Below are 23,183 nucleotides of genomic sequence, written 5' to 3'. Positions count from 1 at the left end.
GTGTTCTTGTGACTGACTGTGCTAGTATAGTATCTAAGTCTTTGGGAAGACTCCTGGGCCTCTGAAATACACACAAACAATGTGCAGACCATGCTTCAGGACTAGCTTGTGCAATCTGCCCCCAGCCCACCTCACGAAGATGGGCACCAACTGCTCTCTGTTACAAGCTCTGCCACACAGGGCTTCTATCCCCCACCCAATGGCCACCATCTGAGGCTGGGATAGGAAGAAGGCGCAAACACCAAAAGGAAAAGCTAGTAGTTTATATAGATAGATATATAGATATATATAGATAATGATATATACTGTGTTTACATAGTCCACAAGTTAAATGCAGGTATCCATAAGAAGAGCATTAACAATAAAAAATACAATCTGTATGTGTAGCCAAGTACAGAGACTTAAAATGGTAAAACAGCAAAAAGGATCTCACAAAAGTACAAATATACAGTACAAATTGATTTATTTAAAACAGTTACAAAAAAGCACAACAAAATAGAGATTATCCTTAGAATTATTAATGCTTTGTTAAAGATCAGGTAGGATTAGAGGGTAAGAAATGGTACTGGGTGGGGGGAGCACCTGACTAGTTCTAAGGCTTTAGATACAATGCAGTTGATTACATATTAATTTAGCCATTACATACTGGGGATAGTAGTTGGGGGATCAATAATTTTATCTACAGGGAACTCCTACACAAATCAGATCCATCCATCAGACCTCCCCAGTGCCGTCCTTCTCTACTCCTCAGGACCCTAAAGCCACCTGGATGACAACATTCCCAACCTCCTTTCTCCACCCCATTCCCTATCCATAGATTCTTCCCTCCCCTAAGGTGCTGTGCAAGCTGAGAGCAATCTGCTCTCTGCAGCTGGAACATATACTGTTTTGGCTACAGGGATCCTGTGTGTGACTAGGAAGGTTGTAGGGGACAGCTTTATTTTTAATACTTCAAGTTTGCCATGAGTACAGCCTCTTCCCCAACACAAGCTTCTCTTGAATGTGACTGTCAAGCAAATGAGGGATGAACCCTGCCTTCAGCAACACCAGCGATGCACTAACCGCTCACAGCTCACAACTACGTGCAAACTCCCTGTCCGGGGAGTGGGTGTAAAACCACTGTCATCAGCTTGCTCACGCCCATTCTCTCTCTCTCTCTCTCTCTCTCTCTCTCTCTCTCTCTCAAGAACCTCAGTCCCCATGACAGTCATAAAGACAGAAATAAATGCTTGCAAGTTTGACAACAGGTAAAGGCACATGGGCTGCTGCCACACACACTGCAGACAGGAACCCAATTTGAGACCATCTTCACTGCTGGGCATTTGCAGTTGAATGGCTTGGGGATCACACAGATTTTTGAGTTTGCAACCTACCAGGGAAGGATCTAGACTTAACAGGAGAACTAATAAAGAAATCTTAGTGTGAAAAGTGCATTTATTACTACTGTTCCTGCTGGGGAGGCTCAGCAGGGCAAACCACACCACCACCTCTACTCCTTCCACCCCAGGCACTGTGCATAGTCTGCAGGTAAGGAGAGAGTGCAGTCGACTCTAGCATCTCAAGGGCCAGAGTCATCCTAAGCCCAAATCAGGCTTCTGGCCCAAAGATGGATCCTAGAGTTGAAAGAGCACTGACAGCTGCAAAGACCCAGATGCTTATTTTATTATTGCATAATGTGGGAGGCCTTCCCTATCCCAGGAAGCTGGAGGGTGAAGGCTTCCCAGCAAAGGGCTAATAGGTTCCTGGTCAACATCCAACCTAGCATGGTTCAGCTCTTCAACTGTAGTGTACACTTTTTCCCATCTGGAAAGTATTGTAGCTTCAGTGTGATTTAGTAAACTTAGCCCTAGGAGGCCATGAAGTCTCCCTAAAACTTGGCCTCTGCCCTATTTACTTTGTTTTTAAGACTGTGACCTAACCTCCCACGGCCAATTCAATCAATCAGGTTATCTTTACTCCAATGGACCCAGGCCCTTTCCCAGTCAACCCATGTTCACCCTTTATCTCCAGTGTGATCACTCAACTCTTCAACATGCCTGCTTGTTACAGGTTTAAATCATACCACCACCCTGTGCATCCTCTATGATGCCCAGGGGTGAAAATAAAGTTAAACCCTACTTGAGGGGCTATTTCAAACTTCAAACCCTCTCCCAACCCCAGAATCCATATAACTGGAGCCATATGAACTTCCCTGGGATGCTGACACAGGCCCTAACCTGGTTCCCCATCATTTAGTTTTTAAATCAGGATACAAAATATCACAAAGGAAAGAAGTTAACACACAGAAAACACCCACTAATAGGACCTGCTTGTCTCTCTCTCAAGAGAGTCAGATATTTGGAGCCAAAGGGCTCCCAACAAGCACTGAAGCCATATCCCTTTGGATTCACCAGCCCACCAGCAGCATTTCATACTATCCCTACTCAACACTACTTAGCTATAATGTAACACTTGCACATGTAAGAATGGACAGAAAGCCTGGATTTCATCTATATGGCCAAAGACATAGAAAGACAGGGAGCTACAAAGGGCAGCAGGCAAGACAGAGAGCAGACAGCAGCAGTGGCAAAGCAGCACAGACCAAAGCCCTTGGCGTTCCGACCACCTGGGACCAAGAGTGTAGAAGGGTCAGTCCAGATCCACTGAGGTCCCTCCCCTTGGGTACAAGTGCCCAGCTCTGAACTCCCAGTTTCCCCTTTCCCACCGCCACGCCACCCCCGCCTCCTTTGTGCACACTAGTCTTGATAGGAATGGTAATCCAAGATTCGGATGTATTACCTGTCCTTTACATGGTTCCCCTACTCCCAAATTGGTACAGTCATTTCTGTTTAGTGCCAGACTCAGCAGTCTTCCTTTCTATCCCTAAACTCGGGACTGTCCTACCACTGGAATTGGCCTTCTTCAATTGTCGATTCCCTAAATGCTTCTCACCAAATGCTTACCCTCTCAAAACTGCTTAGGTCTCTTATAATAAAACTTAGGAAATCTTTGTAAGGAAGAATGGACACATACTCTCATTCCTTATGCCTGGAAGAAAAGACTGAACAAGAGGAAAAAGGTAAGGGAAATGCCATAGCTCTGACCAAGATTTCAAGCACAGAGCTTCTTTCCCTAGGAGACCATACTTTACCAGACACCCCTGCAGCTCAGCAAAATCAAGTATTAACATAATACATATGCATGGCACAGTATTAGGGGAGCTTCTGGAATTGCTTCACCAGCAAGAGACAGAAGAGGAACAGCAGCAGGAAGTTCAGGGCCCAATTTACCAAGGTGCACAAGATTTTCTCTTTTCAGGATTAAGTGGGACTTACCAGGCTGGGAAGTGGAGGGTTATTTGATTTAAACTACTTGGTCTGTATCTGGTTAGATATAGGTTTGCTCCCATAAGGAGGAAGCTCAGTTAGTATCCTCGGTGGGTATTTCTTGAGTGCCTACTGTGTGCCTGTCACCAAATTTAGTTGATGAGCCTTCCTAATGAGGAAGGATTTCTGAGAAACCCATGTAGGAGAAACTAGGAATGAGTTGTTTACGGAAAAGCCAGAAATGAGGCTTTCTCCCAGGGCCATCATCTGAGAGGATTCCTCAAGACTCAGCCCCACAGGCCCCCACTGTAGGAAATAAGCCAGAGAAAGCAGCATTCAGAGAGAATGGGGACAGAGAAGGGAGAGGACATGATCCCAAATGCATACATGGTTGAGTGTTCACCAGACAGGGCTGCTGTCTGGTTCTGAGGTGAACCAGAGACTTAAGTACTGGTGGTCAGGTCAGCAGCTTCCTTTGGACAGGCCTTTCAACGCTGACAGGTAACTGTTCTCAAGGAATGGAACAGTGGAGTGCAGGGCTTGTAGCAAACAAGCCATTCTCAGTCATTTTGTTCCCCCAGGAGAACAACCTTTAGCACCTGAACACTAAGAATGACTCCATTCTCAGAACTTCCCCTCCCCCCAGGAGGTAGGTAAGATTATTTATCCCCATTTGGCAGCTGGGGAGGAAGTGAAAGAGCGAGAGGTCACAAGACTTGCAGAGTCTTTGACAGAGAAGAGATCAGATCTCAGAGGTTTGGGACTCGTGATGACAGGCCTTGGCCAGTCCATCTCGAAAGGAAATGCCAGGGTTATACCCTGGGAGAAGCCTCACCAGAGAGCTGAGTGGACAATACCCTGAGTTGCTTCAAGAGTCTAAAGAAAGACCCCCGAAAAACAAACAAAAAACCCACCCACCCACCTGAAAGCTGATGGGGGAGCCTCATTCTCAATACCCAGTGGAATCCCACAGTCCCAGCTGACGCTAAAAGCTGTGAAGAAGTGGGCTTAAGACACAGGGGGGCAAATGCAACTAAGATTGAAAATACTCTTTATAGAGAAATACTCCACCATGCAATGAATCTAGACTTTTCAGGTATTGAAACATTATCAAGACTATCCCAGAACCTCAGAGCTGGCTGTGGGAGGGGACAGCTTAGAGAAGCCGGAATGCTGGGAAAGGGACTGTGTAAAAATGAAGGATGGGCACTGCCCATTCAGCTGGACTTGCCCTGACTCAGGGTATAGCTCCCTTCTTGCTCCACCAAGCAGTTCAGCTGCAGAAGAGGAGGGGACATGATTCTGAGTTTTTACAAATAGAGAATATAACTGAAAGGGAGACCAGAGAGCCCCCTACACACCAAAAACTATAGGTCTTGGTCAGAGTGGACAAAACTAGTTTTGCAGAAGGGGAGAGGCAGCACAGCTACAAATTAGGCCCAGGTCAAGACACCATGCAGAGAGGTTAGGGCAGCAGAAGGGTGGGGGCAGCGCAGGCACTTAGGCACAACATAGACAAGACAGAGGAGGGGCTGTAGGGACCTGGGGAAAAGGGTCCACTGGTTCTTTCAAAAGTCACCATTACCAACTAGAGATTCATATAATTTCAACATGGGTCTGGCATGCTGAGTAGGAGGAGCTTTGTTAGGTCAGCTACCTTTGCAGAAGCCCTGCCTAGAGCCATCGGATTTTTCTTCCATAGTTCCCCAACTGGGCCCCTGCCAAGGCAATACTTCACTCTGAACCCTGGAGGGGCTGCTCTATTCTGGTGCTAGAAGCCTTGTGGGAGGAACGGTAGGGAGAGACAGGAAAGGGCTGAAGCAGAGGATGAAGCAGAGTCCCCCACAAACCCAGCCACAGACATCTGTAACAAAATCACCCTTTAAAGTGCACAGCTCTCAAAAGAAGAGTTCTGGGTGGGAACCCTCTTATTTCCAACCACGGGGCCTCCTGCCCTCCCATCACAAAAAGGAAAGAAAAAACTTCAGACAGTTGAACTGCTACTATAAGCTGTGGATCATCATTTTTGGCTCTTTCTTTGCTCCCTCCCTCTGCCACCTGCTCCCAAAGCCTGACTCTCCCCTTGCAGGAGCTGGGGATGGGGAGGAAAGAACAGGGAGGCCCAGATATTTGGAATGTTTCTTATCCTGCATGCAACCTCTTCCTTCCTTGGCCCAGGCCTGCTGCTGCCCGTCACAGCATCCTTTGGGGCTGTCCTGAAAGGATGCCATGGGGTAATGGGCAACAGACCCTGCCTTGGGAGGCTGCCTTCGTGCCTCCTCTTCCCCCCAGCCTCACTGCCAAGAGAGCCATTCCCTGCTCGGCATGTGCAAATCCTCTGCCTGCTCACGGTGAGGCCCAGCTCTGGGGTAAACCCCAGTCTGGGTCTGGGAGAGGTTCATTTTCCCGCATTGGAACGCCCTTCGATGGACAGCTTTACCTCCTGTGAAATGAAAGAGGGACGGAGCAGCGCAGCCCGTGCCTCCTCCCCTTGCATGCTGTATCTTTGGAAGCTCGGGGCTGGCCAGCAGGCCTGAGCACCAGGCTCCGGCTGTGAGGGCTCTACCATTCGGGAGCCCTCTCCTGACGGTTGGCTTTTCCCATCACTGTCACATTGCTCTCGGGGTCCCAAGACTGTCCTCTCAGGCCTTTCTTGGGGAAGACCCAGCTGGCCTGGGGGAGCACAGCTGGCCTGAGAAACTGAGTTACTGTTCAAGCTCTGTAAACTGATAGAGATGCAGACATCTCCCACCTGTAGCCGATGGCAGGGCAGAGAGAAGAGCTGTGCAGTCCGTCCAGGGCTGCAGGAGGACCAACCCTGGCCATATACAAAGAAGGGGTGCTCGGGGGGCACCTCGATGCTCACTTTGCTCTGCTGCTCACCAACCACAAAATGCAGCATGACAAATCCAGGCCACTGGCTCTCCTGAATGTCCACGACTGTGCTAGAGTCAATCTTCAGCCCCCCGCTCACTTCGGCACTGCGCACAAAATCCTGGGTCTGGAGGTCCTCCACCCGTTTCAGCTCCCCTGTAGCCAGCTGGATGATGGCGCCTTTCATGAAATGGGAGGGCAAGTGGGAGGAGGTAATGGGGGGTGGCGTTGACTCCTTGTCTGGGAAGGTGGTTCTGGCCTGCATGTCCAAATTTGATGCCACCAGGATCTCCGAGCCCATGGGCAGCAGGCCTGGGTCAGTTCCAGTGGGCACCAGGTTGCCATTGGCTACAACCATTGCTTTGGGTAAAGGTCTATGTTTCATGGGTTCCTGATGGGACTGAGGGTAAAACCCTCGGGCCTGATTTTTCTCGGCCATCTCTGCTGGGTTCCTGGCTGACCCTCGCCCTTCACCCTGATGGTCGGGGTTATGATGGGACAGGTTGAGGGGGCTGGACTCATCCTTTCTCTGAGCTGCCACCACATGATAGTCCTGAGAAGCTAAAGCGCCAACCACCCGCTGGACCTCGAGGTCGGTGTCTGGGGTCCCTCGATGTGCTGGCACTGCCACCTCCACCCGCGCAGACTGAGAACCTGAAAATAACTGTCCATCCACCACACATTCTACCACTGGCACCAGTCCCTGGCCTTCACCCTTGCTGTTGGAGGAGTCAAGGGCTTCACTTTCCCGTCTTACTAAATTTCGCTCTCGCTGTCTCTGTCCATTGGCAGAAGCTGCCTCCAGAGCAGACTGGCCCTCCTGAGGAGTAAGAACTGGGCTGGCACCTGCTGTTGGGGTTTCATGCAAGGTGTACCCAGCAGGAAGCCTGGACATCTGATAATATATGGGCATCCGGCCTGGAGCAAGGTCCAGTGGCTGAGTACTCGAGTGATGCGGCAACTGCCCAGGTGGGGAAGTGGCAGAGGGGGCTTTGTTGAATGAATGCGCCGGGGAGGAAGCCTGGGGGGGAGGAGTGGCTCCTTCTGCCAGGAGCGAGGCATATGGCACAAAGTGTGGAAGGTGAGAGGTGGCGAGGTTGGCAGAAGGAGAAAGGAGGGGACTCGGTAGGAAATTAGGTGGCACAGCATAGGGAAGGCTATAAGGAGACCCAATAAACTGCAGAGAAGTGGACGGAAGCTGAGCATAGTGGATTGGGGGATAGTGGATTCCTGGATGTTGAATCAGTGAAGACGCTACATTAAATGTGGGGGCCAAGGGGCTCATGTTCACCACAGATGGGAGGCCAGTTGGGGAGAAGGTGGCAGGTGGCACAGCCACCTTATACAACATGCCATACTGGTCCACTGTCAGACCAGTGATGGCCTCAGCTCCATCACCCCCCAGGCTGACTCTGGCTCCTGACTGGCTCTGCCCGGCCACCACAACCCCGCGGGACCATTCAGAGGCATCACTGGAGGGTGTGTGGTTAGTTGAGCAGCTGGTAGTTCTCCCCATATCCTCGCTGGTCACGGGGAGGTCTCGTTTCTTTGGTGGAAGGCATTCCTGACTCCTCTCATGAACAGGTTTCATATTGCTTTGTGGTGTTCCTGGAGCCTCCTGGAAGGGGTTGGCTTGCTCCTTGGGGCATCAGAAGGGGCTTCTTTGTGGCTCCCCTGCACCCCTCTCTGCTGCTGGCTGGGGCGCCCACATCTGCTAGGGAACAAATCAGAGGCAAAGAAAAGTAACCTAGGGATAAACCAAGTCAAAGGAAAGAGTAAGGAACTGTGCCCCTGGAGGAAGATGTAACAAATGGGAATGCTGGGGCAAAAAGAGGAATGAGAAAGGGGCAGACAAGGATGCTACCGTCTCACTTATCCAGCCTAGGACATGAAAGAAAGAATCACGGAAACCACAAAGAGCTACAAGGACAAGCACTCAACAATTCATAAATAACCTGTGGATTCCACAACCCCCAAAAGACCAACAGTTTCATGATTAGTTGTGCCAGTGATGGGAAGCTTAACTATTCTAAGCCTTCTCCCCAAGGGGGATTTGAACACATAGTCTTTGCTGCTAGCTCCTTTTCCTAAGTTTTTTCTTTTGTACCAGACTACTGTGTTATCTTCTTTCCTGAGCGTATGACCTCATCCTTGATTCTCTTCCCCAGCCTAATTTGGGTTATGATCTCACCTATCCACATCCTCCCCACCCCAGGCCTAGCTAAACTCCTTTGCCTCCTATTACCACTACCTCAAGGACCAAGGTGTCAATAGGTCCTGAGGTCTGCTTGTCTTGTTTTTATAAACCTTGTTCCCTAAACATATTACGAAAATCAGTATCTTCTTCGCCCCATGAAATACTACATTCAAACTTGGGCACTAGGAGAGAGTGACTGTATTAGTGTTTTCTACAATTTATTTGTTTCTCCTCCTCCTCAAAGAGCAACAAAACTCTTCCGACCTCACATAAACTTTGTGTTCGCTAGTCCGGCAAGACTTCTTTTTTTCTCACTGATCACCTTTAATTTGCCTTCTTCACTCATTCCCTTTCTTTTCTCCTTTGTGTTTTTCTTTGCCAGTGGCTCCTTTTCCATTGTAGGTCTGCTCTAGGTACTACTTCTTAAAATTCTCATTCCACTTCTCCAAACAAACCTGTTTACTGCCATCTTAGTCTGTATGATTCATAAGAAAGTTCTCTGTCCCCTTTCCTTCACTGTCACCTTTCATCCATTTGCTTTTATCCATTGTCATAAAGTATCTTTTTGGTCTGAACACTTCAGTGAATATGAAATATGTCACCTATTTCTTCCAATCAGGTTTCAGTTCTTTGGATCTGAAAAGAGATTTCTATGCTATTACACTCTGTTCTGTTTTTCCAGGGTTGAATTTCAGATATTTCTCTGCAACAAGGTATCCAAAATGCCTTTATTACCTGAGCTTCCGGTGGTGATTCTGAGCAGCTGTATTAAGAAGCAGTGTCCTCCCCACTGGTTTGGGAGCCTAGAAGGAATAGGAATACAGTAAGCAGAAGCCTAGCTTCTGACCTTCCCCAGGATAATCAAAAAAGGTAATTCCAAAACCACAAAGACATTGAAGTCCAGGAGTCCCCCCCTCATCCTGTTCTCCAGAAATAACAGCACATTTATCCAGGGTACCCAGGCAGCTGAACAGAGAAAAAACCCTATCTTAAGCTCTAATTTGTAGGAATACATCTCAGGAAAAAAATTTTTTTAAAATATATTTTTATTGAAGTATAGTCAGTTTACAATGTTGTGTCTGGAAAAATTTTTTATGTGTCAAACTTCATTGTTTTCCTTACATCGCATTCTTCATTCTCTACCTGTACCTATTCCCCAAAGACTAATAAATTTACTTCCAATCCCAATTTCAGGTAAATGCACAAATAAAAATGAAGACTCAACACTGTCCCCAGGTGAACAGAGAAGCACGAAAAATCAACCTTACAGATTTCACTTTTATTCAGGACTGATTAAAACACAGATGTGGAGGTTATTTAAATGAGAAAAGCAGCACTAGAGGAAAAAAAACGATTATTTGTTTCTGGGGCAGAAAAAGAGGTCAAGGGGAGTCACTCAAGGGGAAGCCTTATTAACAGACTTCCAGGGGAAAAAACAACAACAACAAAAACAGGCTCCTGTTTGTGTGTGTGTGTGTAAAATCTTCTAAGTGGCAGCTCTGTATCATGTGCTAAATCAGGTGTGACAGAAACTGAAAGCACTACTTTGTCCTTACAAAGCTACCAATGGAAAAACAAAACTCATGCTAAACTGTCAATATCGGAATCTACACACACCAGAAACATTTGGCACAGAACAGAGCCTTAACCTCTGAAAACAAAAAGTTGCACTGACCAATGCTGGGAGAAACTACCCACTGTGGTGTATCAGTCCTCTAGAACACTGCAAGCCTCAAACCAAATGAAAAGATTGTTTCTCTCAAGATCAGCAAGGTGTGAATGTACAAAAAAAAGTGACAAGACAGAAAAACAAGGTGGAAAGCCAAATTCTTGGTCCCATAAACACAGATTTACAGAGTGGGCACAAGTTGTGCATCCCTTCTTTGCCAGCAGTTCCAGTAACTGAAAAGCAGTTAGCTTTCTCCCTCACTCCCAACAGTAACTGGGGTCACATTTTCAATCCCAGAATGATCCTTGCTCCTTGCAACTAAAACATTAAAGAAAAACTGAGTCTAGGTCACTGAGAGGTTAGCCAATCACAGGATAATAAAAGGACTGAAAGAGGCAAAAGGTCTGCGGGAATGACAACAAAGAGCCAAACCTGTGCACTAGGTTCCTACAACGCAAAACACATTTCGGAAATCTTAACCTCGGCCTCTGGAGGAGCTCAATGAGGATTTCTCCAGGAGAAGAAGCAGTTTGTGACCCCAACAGAGCTAACAGAGAACGGTTACAATTCCGGAGAGCTGCTAGCGCTGCCATCAGAGCCCGGGATCAAGAGGTTGAACCCAGCTGGAGTCCCGAATGCGCTGAGGGCGAGAGGTGCGCCCGCCAGAAAGAGGAGCTTAGAAGAGACTAGGGATAATGGCTTTCCGTGATCCCGCAATCCTTGCCCCAACAGGAGTAGGGCCCGAAATTGGGAATTCCTCGTTTAGAGAGTAGGAGGTCGATCTTTCAAGCAGAGGGGCATGAGCGAGGCCCCGCAGGCGATGCTTCCTTGTTTGGGGGCCCTTTCCCGCCCGGGGGAGTCGGACACCCCGGCCCGCGAGGACACAGCCGCGGGGGCGAAGGAGCCTGAGGCCACTCTCTGGGCCAAGCCGGTGAGAAGAGATAGAGGGTCTAGGCGCGGCCTCTTTCGCTCCCTCGTTCAGCGGAGCAACGGGCTCCGGGGGGCCACTTCCTCCAGAGCTCGGAGCCCAGGCCTGCTTGGCTTCAGTGAGTCTGACTCGGCGGCCCCCAATCCCGGCGACACTCACCGGCCCATCTCACGTCGCTCTCCGGGCTCCTCCCGCTCGTCCCGGAGCCGCCGCAACCGCGGGCGCCGCCATCCCCGGCCCCGGAGCCGCCCCACACCCAGCGCCCCCCAAGCCGGGCGCCCGAAGATGGCGTCAAGCGCGTACCACCCCCGGCGCGGGAAGATTACGTCACGGCCGGGGCCGAATAGCTACGCCCAGGAGTACCCAAGATGGGAAGGGGCTGGCTACCCGCCGGTCACCCACAGCGCCCCCTGTGGTGGGAAAACGAACTCCTCCCTCTGGGGCCGACGTGAATAGGGCTGGGCCCAGCCCCTCACCCTGACCCCACAATGACCCTGCAATCTCTCCAGTAAATTCTGGGGTTACCCAAACAGAGCCCTGACGCGTGGCCATCAGAGACCCTCTTTTCCTGGACTTCGGGGCCTCACTTGTGAAGCTTCCTCTTGGGAACCTCGGGGAACCCAGAGGCGACCCCGGCCACGGAGCGTAAGGAGATTCCCTCTAGAGACCCAGGGTGGAGATGGGGGCTTTTTAAGAGTTGAGAAATGGCTCAGAGGGGGATGAGAATGGGCGGACCCAGAATCTAGGGGCAGGTGAAGCTAGCGACTTGAAAGCCTGTGAGGAATGAGAGGAAGGTGTTTAGTACAATGGTGAAGCAGCTTAGTTTAGTGAGAATAGGGCTTGACCATTCATTGCCAATTACCTAGTCGACTTTATAGTAATATGAATATCTGATTAAGTGGAAAAAATGAACCCCAGTTGAATTTGTGCTTTTGTCTATGTTAAAACTTCCTGCATACAAAACTAAACAGAGAAAAATGAACTGTTGGAGACAGTGGGTTTTTCCCTTTTCAGTTTGTGCAGATTTTGTTCAATACATAGTAATTGATTTTTGTTTGATTTTGAAAGTACTTCTGGCTGGGCTCTAGCTCTCCAGCCTTTGGAAAATCATTTTACTACTTTAGACTTGGGTTTCCATTTCTGCAAAATGAGGAGCTTGAACCAGATGAAGGGATGGGTGTAAAATGTAGATCGAAGAGCTCTCAAAACATTTTAAGTGAAAAAAAAAAAAAAAAGCAAATACGTACAGTGTGAGATCACGTGTTTAATGGTAAAAAACATATAATGTTATAGTTGCATGTATTTATGTATTTGTACAGAAAAAGAGTGGAAAGCTATGTGACAACTAGTGTTAACTAGTTGGTTATCTCAGGGAAGGAAGGTGGAATCGGGTGATGGCCAAAAGGAACAGAAGCGACTTATGCTATTGTTTGGAATTTTTATGAGAATGTTACCTTAGAAACATTAAAATGAGTAAGTTAAAATACAAATAAAGTGTATGATTGCTAAGATTCTTTCTAGGGAAACCTTAGATCTCAACTTTGATTTTTCTCCCCAGATGGACATAAAGAATTATCAAAATTATTGAACACCACACACACACGCACACACACTCTCACACACACCTTGCACCAGTGGGTAAAACATAGGAAAACACTACTGATTTGTAGCCATCTAAATCAAGAGAGGGCTTTGCTTTGTGAATATTAATATGATTCATGACGGTTGTCTTCGCTTTCAGTTTGGCCAAGAAGGAAGTCCTGTGGTCGCTCAGTGATTCCATTTTAATGCTAACTAGCAGAATGTTTTCTGGTTTGTTGCTTAGGTCACTCAACTGGCATTAAAACTGCCAAGATAGAGACTTTTGGACTATCCAAGTGTATTCAAGGATAGTCCATTTCTCCCAGATCAAGATATGCACCCAGAGACCTGATTTTCAGGCAAAGTTGAAAGAGCCAACCCTAGTAGTTGCAAACAGTTTTTTGGCTACCAGTCATTAACATAATAATGTGGTGCAAAGGCGTGTCTAATTTTTTTTTTAAAAGGATGTTCTGATTGGTGAAACAGGTGATTTCCTGGTTTGGTGCTGCTGTCCCAAAAGGGTGGGTCATGTCTGCTGTATCCTTTTCTAGAACTCTTTACCCCAAGCAATCCTCATTTCTTTAGTGGTACATATTGACGGTAGGAAGCCCAGTAGTGACAGTTTGACAAGAATGTTAGTGATAAGTAGACTAATAGAGTTTTTAGATTTAAGTTTCCAAATAACCAAAAGTTTCCTCATTTCTCTAAAAATCTGTATTAGTCTCTGGAATCTGCATAATGCTCTATTTAAGTTATTTATATCAAGTAAGCCCAGAGTTCTAAATATTGTGACTGGCTTAATAGATAGTTGTTGAATGAAATTTCACAAAGATATCCCAAACTGGGAGACTTTCCTTTGCTAACTCTTTTCCTCCCATTTCCTCATTTCTACTCTCCTCTATTTTGTCTATTTGTTAGTTATCTGTTTTCAATCTTATCTGAAAACCTTTCGTTTTCTTTTGCTGAGTTTTTCTTAAATTCCCGCGGAGTTTTAAGAACTGATGAAATGAAAAGAGAATTTTTAAGGTATGGGGTATTTGGGGACTGAAAAGTTAAACTGCCATCTGTTCCCTTTCCATGGATTCCTATTAAATGCCTTTGATATGTGTAGATTGAATTTCTGTGATGAGAGAGCTTGAACTACTCTGTTAGTAGGAAATATATTACAAGGAAAAACCGTGCCACACTGTTTTTCCTAAAAGCAGGCAGGAGTTTCAAAACAGCTCTCAGTGTTTACTTAGTTCCTGGTTGGTGATTTTTCTAGACCTGTAGTTCAGGCAGAGTAAACTCAGACAACCATCCCAACTCTTTCTGACATTAAGGGATCAAACCACAGAGAAGTACTGATAAGTTGGGAAAGCATGTGTGTCATAACCAGAGGAGTAGGTGGCTTTTCCTATATTGCCATGTCTTCCTGCTTGTATGCTTCTGCATGTCAAGGTGTCATTCTGGGGAAGGAACTTTTATCTCCATATCCAATACTAGAAACAACAACAACTAATCTCAAGGATACATTGAAATTATAGAAACAGCTTATTTAGCTTTCCCTACAGATGTGTTGGTACCTGGTATTAGATTATTTTTCAAAAGCTTTTCTAGATGCCCAAATGTAGGAATGTGCAATTTTCGAGCTTCTGTTTTCTTTACTTCTCTGAACCATTCGCGTTCTTATTTCCATTTGCTTTTAATGTTACACAACCTCTCCAGATTCCAATGGAGATTCCCCTTTCAAATTAATATTTTATTTAGAAGGAGGTCATATTATTTCTCTGTAAGTGACTAATATGTCCTTGAGGGAGGGGAATCTCCCTCTATTGTCTACTTCCTCAGACACTTGCCAAAGGCTTTCATTTTTGTCAGAGACTTCCTGCAGAACTCTCAAAAGTTGCAGTAAAAACACTGACAATTAGAATAAACAAGAAAATCTAACCCTTACTTGAATTGAAAGAGTCATATCTGGGGAATTGGTCCACAGAGAAGCAAGTGCATTCAGGCCAGTACTGAGCAGCCAGGAATTCCTTACACAGGGTTTGTTGAATGAATAAAGTGGATATGGAAAAATTAGAGCCTTAGATAACTCTCTCTTTGGCTGAGAAACTTGCTCAGCAAGGTGATTTGTGAGTCGCTGTGCCCTTTGTAAAATCATATTCAGCTCTGCCTTCAAAGCTGATCCCCTTCGCGTCAACTTGTAATGGTTTTCAATCACCTAAAATTACCGGAAAAAAAGAGAAAAGTGAGTAAATGCTCCAGACAGTACAGCAAGCTGCTTCTCAGGTCACTGTGCATTCTTCCATGCCACCTACCACCCCCCACCCACATGAGGTGACATATCTCTTAAGACCTAACTGAGCAACTCTGGAATTTAAGGAAATGTTTTTGACTTGTGGCAACTTGGGAATGATTATTATAGTGATCAAATCATTTAAAAGTTTCCAAACACTGTTCTGTATCTTGCCTGTGTCAATAGCAATATCTTGATTTTGCAAGATTTTACCATCAGAGAAAACTGAGTAAAGGGTACCCTGGGTGCTTCTTTATTACTTTTTACAAACTGCATGTGAATCTGTAATTACCTCAAAATAAACAGTTTAATTAGGAAAAAAGTTTCCAAAGATTTAAAATGTAATGTTAAGTCCAGATTACTGGACTTCTCACCACCAAAATAGAGAAATTTAGTCAAACCTTTCCAGATGTGCAGTAGGTATTACGTTTGAGCTCCTGGGCAAATTTTTCTGGGAGAGCTGCTTTAGCTTTTTTCAAACACACACACAAAATCCTATTTCTTCAATCAAGCAACAGCTCAAGTAGTGTTACACCAAGGAGTAGGAGTAGTAGCTGATGCATGCTGTCTTCTTTCTTGAAGTCTAACTTATTTAATGTTGCCTTTTGCTCTTTCCTTATTCCAGTGAGTCACATGGGCTATTAACCTCTCAATAAACTGAGAAACTGATGATCACTGAGGATGAGGAGAGTTCCAGTGATATTAATATTGCATCTAAGTGCAATTTTCTGAGTGTTCCGTAAATAGCAGTATTTAGTATTGAATAATTATAATCAACTAGATTACAGTCGTAGAGAGGCAGATGTTGTTCAAACTTCCAAACTGACTTTGGGGCATTCTTTAGCCAAGTCTTGCAGAGGGTGCTTGGGCATTAGTTAGATAATAGAGACCTAAGGAACCAAAATAAATGAAATTTAGGGAAACCCATTATTATCACCAGGAACAAAGAGGATGACATTGATGGCGTATACAGAATTTGTGAATTTTAAACTGCATGCCCACATGTTGTTTTATTTGATCCTGACAATGAGTGATACATATTATTCAGATAAATTTTATCCTCTTCTTACAAATGAAGAAATTTAAACGTGGACTGCCTGAGTAGTTTGAGATAAATAAAGCAAACGAGCCCTGGCTTACCTAAAAATACTCCTTTTGAAAGGGATATAATAATCTTGACCTTCTGTCACTCCAGGGTTCTATTTGTAACACAAACTATACAAACACTAAAATGTAATGTTAAGTCCAAATTACTGGACTTCTTGCCACCAAAATGGAGAACTCTTATCTACTCAAACCTTTTCAGATGTACAAAGACCATTTTCCTACTTTGGACTTAGCTAAGCAACCTTCCAAGCACTGAGCTTTGCATTTATTTCAGATTCAAATTCAGTCTCATGTCAAGATTTTTTGCAAGGACAGAGCAACTCTATTCATGATCAGAAGGTGAGCATTGCTTTTAGGGTATGGTGTCGGACAGACATAATTTGGAGGCTCAGGTTTTCCTGACTTGTGAAAAGCCTATTTCCCCAGGCTCAGTCATCAGTTGAGAACTCAAGGGAGTAAGACTTTCCTTATTGCAGTGGATTAGCCTGCCACAGGTTACATTGGTTATGTCTCCAGCATGATTCTACTTGTTTATTCCATGGCATAATGTGGGGAAAAGCATAGGAATTTGCAGCCTGAAGATTTGGCCTTGAGTTCCAATTTAACCAGTTACTTCTAATCATGTGAATATGAGCAAGCCAAATAACCTCTCAAAATCTCTTTTCCTCAGCTGTAAAATTCAAATGACATACAAATCTCACACAGATGTTAATCAGATCAAATGGAACTGTATATATGAAAACATTTTTTCAATGCAAACCATGACATGCACTCTCTTTTTTTAAATAACTAATCTCCTTGTTACAAAAATAATAAATATTCACTATGGAACATTTTAGAACACAAAGGTAAGCTGAAAGGGTAAAATAAAGATCACCTGTTGAAGGACCCCGCCAGAGCAGTAACCCGTTGTAACAGTCATCAGAATCCGGAGGCCTTGTTCAAACACAGATCATTGGGCTCCACTTCCAGTTTCTGATTTAGTATTTCTGGGGTGGGCCCAAGAATCTGCATTTCTAGCAAGTTCCCAGATGCTGCTGCTGTTGCTGATCTAGGGATGACACTTTGAGAACGACCAACCTAGTTGGAAACACTGATAACTTTATGCATATATGCTATATCACGTGTATTTTTGTTTGTTTTTATAAAAACATTATCTCATACTATCTGGTAATGTGCACCTTTTTATTCAACAAACTCCTCTTTGCCTGCTAATCATTCTATATGTGTTCTTTGTGTGGCAGTCCAGCAGGCCCAGAAAACAAGGAAGGAGGTGACTGACCATCTGGCTGCTGGGAAAGATGAACGAGCTTGGGTCCGAGTGGAGCAAATTATCCGAGAAGACTACCTCGTGGAGGCCATGGAGATCCTGGAGCTGTGCTGTGACCTGCTGCTGGCTCGGGTTAGCTTGATCCAGGCCACAAAGTGAGACCTGCTGAACTGGCATCATTTGTCAGACTCAAAGGAGCAATAAGACATCCCTGCCACTAGTGGTGGGGTGGGTGGGCTCTAACTTGTTGGGACTGTGTCAATGGGTTAGCTTGATCCAGGCCACAACAAACTCTCTCTCTACTTAATAGAGAGAATTCGCCCTGCTTGATAAGAATATGTCAGTCCAAAGGCCCTTTTTAAAACCAAACAGTTGTCTTTTCCCCCCCCTGAGCTGTAAAAATACAGTATAGATTTGTAGAAAAGTTGGAAACAGAGACAAAAAAAAAAAAAAAGTTGCAAAGAGAGTCACGGCCTGTGCCATGACTGTAGGTGAGGGTATCACTAGTGTTACCAGTGAGGTTAACACGAAAGTGATTTTTGCTGCTTTGGTGGTTCTTCATCTAAAGCAAAGTTGCTGTGACTTGATGAATTTTTGCTTTTCTTTCTTCCTTGGTGATGGTTTGCTGCAGGTATCTAATCAGCTGGGTGAAAAGTACCTCTGAGAAGATGGTCAGCTGTGTCAAACCAGTGAGATTGGAACTGTCATCTCTCAGGTAGTACCATTTCCAGAGACACACATTTTTTCCTAAACTAAGAAGTCCGGGAAAAGCAAGTATGAGCTAACTCAGAACATATAATTTTCTGCAGACTGAAAGATGTTTAGAAGTAAGTTTTGCATTGGAGGCAGAGCAACTTTGAATAAAGATTTTGGACTAGAGAACTCAGATCTTTATCAAAAAGCTAGAGTCAAGAAAACTGAGCTGATCTCTTTCTGAAGAAAGCATACATTTTCCTAAATGTAACTGGCCTAGTTTTATGAAGACAGTTAATCCAACTTAGAAGTTTCAACTTTTGAACATCTTACATCATCACCACATACATAATTCAGGACTGACATTCAGCTGGGACACAGGAATGTGGCCTCAGTAGTTGTTTCAGGCTGGTGGACGTTATCATTCAGGGTGTCCATTCTGATTGGGTAGTGCTCCTTGCTGAATATGTTGACTATTATCTCTGACATAATTCAAAACACTTATCATAAAATCAGAATTCTTGATTAAAAATATTTTTTCTTATGTGTATTTTCTTCCTCTTATTCTACTTGGTTCCTTCACTCCAGGATAGGGCTCTCTTAAGATATAAGCTGGGCCCTTCCTTGTTGTTGCTAAATTATACATCTTTTAAAAATTATACATCTTACATAACAGAGACTAGAAAAATGAAGAACAATTATTCAAAAGTGAAAGGCCTCTTAAACTCTTTTTGTTTTTTGTTCTGTAGGTATGTGTATGACCAAACTTATTATGTTCCTTATTTTGCAGCTAATGTGTAAATTGAATGTGAACCCCAGATTCTAGTGGAACAGTACCTGATAGAAATTGCTAAAAACTGTAGTGTGCCATTTAATCTAAAGCAAGCTTACTGTGAGTACTTTCAAGAAGGGAGAATTGACATAAAGCTGAGATTTTTTACTGTGCACCAAAAGGTTTTTTTTGTTTGTTTTTTTGTTGTTGTTTTTGTTTTTTGTTTTTTTTTAGGAATATGACTTTCAGAGTAGCTCTGGCAGGATTATAAACAAGTGACATTTGCACCTTTTCTCAACTCACATATTTTTCCTAGCAGATGACCCTTTTAAGTTGTTAACAATAGAGTGGAAAGCAAAGATGTCAGTACCTAAAGTGTTATACCTAGAAGTGTATAAAACATTTTTAGTTCTTAAGATTGCAGCTTTATCCTGGGGTTGTTTTGCATTTTAATAAAGAGCTCTTGGAATGAAAGCACAAGGCACTATCATTTAGCCTTGGTTCAGAGTGTAAGTTCAGTAGTGAAACAACCCACGTTCAGATCCTAGCTCCACCATTTATTAACTGTGAGACTTCAGGCAAATGACTTACCTTCTAAAAGTCTCAACTCTCTGGACTGTAAGAAGGAGGCTAATAAGAGTTATTAACAAATCTCATAAGTTTCTTGAGGTGATGAAGTGAGCTAATACATATAAGGAACTTAAATGCAATGCCTGGCACATAGCAAACATAATCAAGTTTTGCTTTTCATCCTCATCATTGTTATCACAGAGGATGGATTAAGCTTCCAAAAGGAGGTCATGAACTGATTCAGGGCAAGAGAAATTTCTCCCTAATGCCTTTGAATTGGCAGCATGTACCATATTGGATTGTGGTTAGGGAGCACACATGTCTTTTCTGATGCTTTGCTCCTCATGGTTTCCTGAAAGGGACTCTTTGACTTTTTTTTTTCTCTCTTCCAAAGAATTGTAGGGTTTGTTGAAAAATAACACATTGTAAAAATTTAGACAATATAGAAAAGGACTATGAAGAAGTAAAAGCCACATGAAATGCCACCAGAGATGTGCCCAAGGGCTCAGTTTCTGGACCTCTTCTTCTTCCCTATTCCCTAGGTGATTTCATCTAACATTGTGGGTTTCCATCCCATCTTTATGTCAGGCTTAGCTAATGACATGGCTAAGGACTCCAGGCTGATGTACTCTTCTGGCTTCTTGATATCTTCACTTGGATGTTTCAGAGGCATCTCAAATGTTAACATGTCCAAAAGTACCCTCACCCCTTCCAAGAATCTACTCATTCTATAGTTAATGGTAATTCTATGCTAGGGAAAAATCTTGATATCTTCCTTCACTCTTCCCTTTCTCTCAACCGCTAGCCCAACTGATAATCACCAAATCCTGGTTACTCTACCTTCCAGAATTCTGCCACTTCTCATCATCTCCACTTGAGACAGGCTGGGACCTGGGCCCTGGGCGCCCTTCATTGCACCTGGGCAAACGTCTCCTTGAGCAAAAACATATAAGAGACTAACAGTAACTTGTGCATGTATAGTTGGGACAAATTATGAGCAACAAGATACAACAAGATCAAAACCCAACTGCTACTACTGGGGTGTTGGGGGGAAAAGCAGGGTACTGTGTGTGATCCCTGCACATGCATCAACAAGGGGATGGGCATACCACCTCTGGCTTGACCCACGGATCAGCCCCTACCCTCACCCCATTTAAGGAACCACACACACACCCACCCCACCTCCCTCAGGGAGCAAGGGAACCTGTTACTTGTTTTCATTCTTTTGTGCTGCAACACCAGTCCCAATAAAGCCTTGCCTTAATTTCTTGTCTGGCTGCTTATCAATTTCTATTAATTAAAGAGTCCAAGAATCCAAGTCGGTAGAACGCTGACAATACCTGATCTAACCTATAGTAATCTCTGGCCTGCGTGACTGCAATACCCTCCTCGCTGGTTTTCCTTTTTCTCCTCCTCTTCCCCAGTAACTGATGTTCAGTGTAGCAGTGACCTGGTTAGTACCTAGGTCAGATCATTACCACCTCTGCTTTTGAAACTATCCAATGGCTTTTTATTTCCCTTAGAATGACAGGGGATGGCTTTCCTATGACTGAGGAGGCCGCCCACACCAACTCTCACCTCTTCTCCCTGGCCTCATTCCCTCTGCTCTCCTTTTGTTTACTCTGCCTCAGCCACAGTGGCCTCCCCACGCTTCTTCAAACACACGCTGGTTTCCACCTCAGGACCTTTGTACTTCCGGGACTCTGTTCTCTAGCTGTCTGCCTAGTCCCTCCCTCACTTCCTTCAGGTCTGTCCTTGAGTGTTCTCTTCCCTGAGAGGCCGTTCCCAGCTACCTTCTCTTTCCTTTTCTCTGCTTTATATTTTTTCTCTGTTGCTCTAATCTCTAACACCCTTAGCAATCTTAGTGATCTTGTTTCCTACCTGTCTCTCCTACTGCAATACCAGCTCCACGAGTACAGGGACTTTTGTCTGTTTTGTTCACTGTGGCACCCCCAGCACTGTGCCTGGTTTACATTAAGTTTAGGTCAATAAATTTTGTCAAATGAACGAATAAATCCAAAGTTTCCCACTGCTACAGTATGATAAGCTTTCTTGCAGACATATCTATGGATATTTAGGCCTAATCACCAGTGCATCGCAGTGTCTGACCTCATAAGCACTCAAAACATAGTCACTGAAACAGAGAAAGAAGTATGTGGGCCAGAAAACCTGAAGTTTGCTGTAACTGTCATTGACTTACACTAGACTCTAAGCTTCATAAGGGTGGAAACCATGCCTCCTTGCTCTCTTGTTTCTTACCCCGGGGTTCTGAGAGTGATTGGCGAGTAGTAGGTATGCAACAAACAAACGTGTAGTAAATTGAGCAGCCAATGTGATTCTTGGCTTCAAGCTGAAGCCCCAGCCGACCTGGTCAGTATGGGATTTGCCGAGGATGTCAAGAAAGGTGCTCTTGGCAGTGGAGGTGAAACTGGAGCAGGAACTGGTGATCCAGTTGTGGCATTGCCAGTATTAGCACCAGGGCCTTCACCTGTGCCACCTCCAGCCCCTTATTTCTCATCCCTTCCTCCTGAGAGACAGGTCAGGCTGATTAGGGAAACTGAATCTGGAATGGGACAAGTAGTGCTAGAATATATTTCTAAATGAGCCTTTTGAATGATAAAATGATCTTTGTGAAGTCTTTTTTAAGACCAGGGCATATTTGCAAACATTTAGCTGATAGTTGATGTGTTTTTATGATGAATTCATGAGAAAATAGAACTGTAGTCTTTGATCAACCTCTTGACAAACACAAAACATGTTTTCTAACCACTACCACACTAGTTTATCCTGGCACATGCTTTGAAAAATTGTGCCCTTTTAAAAAGTCCGGATTGCCCTTGAAGAAGATTGCCAACCAAATGTAACCACCACCACCATTTGCATAACAGGGGAATTGTCCAGTTTTCCAAACATCTTATATGCTGCGCTCTTAGAAGCAATTGTAGCCTACTTTCTTTGAGGCTGGTATTTTTTTTCTGGAGGACTGTTCTGCTGTGACTTTTAATTACATTTAGAAGTGAACAGGTGCAGGACTCAACCCCCAAACTTCTCCAAAGCCAGAATCTCCAAGAGCCAATATTGGTTTTGATAATTTTATACTGCCTGATTTCCTGTTGTAAAACTTCATGCGACCCTATCCATTGACCCGTACAGTTCTGAGGAAGTTGATTTTCAAGGTCTTAACTGGAGACTTCAAATGTTGATGAAAATCACATAACTCCTTAGTCCTGGACTGACCGTTTGGCAATCAGGGCTCCTGGCACAAATTATAATATGGCCACCTGTGTGTGGGTTCACAGTTTTTCAACTTACAACTCGTTCCATCTCTTAAAGTTTATGGTTCTCTGTCAATCTCTCCAGATAAGGTGCCTCACCCTGGCACCTGTGTGAGTCCATGATTGTCCTCTGGAGTGTGTGAGTGGCTTGGCTGAGGAGTCTGGCATTCTCTGAACTGGGTACCAGGAACTGGCTGCCCCAGTTACTGTGGATGTCCTAACACTTCTTGGACTTCACAGGCTAATGTTAAAGCAACTTGTAGAACTAACTGATTTTAGAGGAACAGGGATGGGGCTATGCACCTAAGGGAAAACAAAACCATTTTTCTTTGTACTGTTTTCCACAATGGCTGCACCAAACTGTTGGGTTATAATTGACATAAGTACTGTATAAGATTAAGGTATACAGTGTAAGGATTTGATTTACATACATCATGAAGTGATGATCACAGTAAGTTTAGTGAACATCCATCCTCATATAGATACAAAATTAATTTTTTTCTTGTGATGAGAACTGTTAGGATTATTCTCTTAACAACCTTTATTATCATGTTGTAAATAACATCTCTAGTACTGATTCATCTTATAACTGGAAATTTGTATCTTTTGACTGCTTTCAACCCCCCACCTCCCCGCTCCCCCTCCCCTTAAAAAAAAATCT

General features: G+C 44.5%; 2 protein-coding genes and 1 long non-coding RNA gene across 6 annotated transcripts in view; 1 reads left to right on the top strand and 2 right to left on the bottom strand.

Moving 5' to 3' along the window:
* Positions 1–248: 248 nt before the first annotated feature.
* ATXN1L (ataxin 1 like) lies at positions 249–11,264 on the bottom strand. Of its 2 annotated transcripts, none has more exons than XM_031458154.2 (3): positions 11,133–11,264; positions 9,112–9,179; positions 249–7,893 (listed from the first exon to the last, which is right to left on the bottom strand). In XM_031458154.2, exon 3 carries the CDS (start codon positions 7,768–7,770, stop codon positions 5,704–5,706), a length of 2,067 nt encoding a protein of 688 aa, XP_031314014.1. In that variant the 5' UTR covers positions 7,771–7,893; positions 9,112–9,179; positions 11,133–11,264; the 3' UTR covers positions 249–5,703. The 2 variants fall into 2 exon arrangements, with proteins under 2 accessions (XP_031314014.1, XP_031314013.1); XM_031458153.2 differs by having other exon boundaries at positions 249–7,890.
* A 173-nt stretch (positions 11,265–11,437) lies between these two features.
* AP1G1 (adaptor related protein complex 1 subunit gamma 1) overlaps positions 11,438–23,183 on the top strand; it is an 81,332-nt gene continuing 69,586 nt past the window's right edge. The window contains exons 1-3 of one of the 3 annotated variants that reach the window (XM_064488998.1): positions 11,438–11,618; positions 17,192–17,367; positions 17,844–17,927. The gene's annotated coding sequence lies outside the window, so the exon portion shown is untranslated. Of the gene's footprint in view, positions 11,619–17,186; positions 17,368–17,843; positions 17,928–23,183 lie in introns of all 3 variants that reach the window. The other 2 variants (XM_064488997.1, XM_064488996.1) reach the window with 2 other exon arrangements.
* On the bottom strand, positions 14,026–21,026 carry LOC135322025 (uncharacterized). The gene is made up of 3 exons (XR_010382271.1): positions 20,826–21,026; positions 20,088–20,180; positions 14,026–14,760 (listed from the first exon to the last, which is right to left on the bottom strand). It is a non-coding gene; the product is annotated as an uncharacterized LOC135322025 (long non-coding RNA).

The sequence above is a fragment of the Camelus dromedarius genome, chromosome 9, assembly GCF_036321535.1.
Source record: "Camelus dromedarius isolate mCamDro1 chromosome 9, mCamDro1.pat, whole genome shotgun sequence".
NCBI lineage: Eukaryota > Metazoa > Chordata > Mammalia > Artiodactyla > Camelidae > Camelus > Camelus dromedarius.
Note: the sequence above shows the minus strand (reverse complement) of the source record. Positions and strands in the feature narration are given on the sequence as shown.

Excerpts from the sequence above, each read along its gene's own strand:
- ATXN1L (XM_031458154.2), bottom strand. The coding sequence starts at position 7,770 with ATGAAACCTGTTCATGAGAGGAGTCAGGAATGCCTTCCACCAAAGAAA.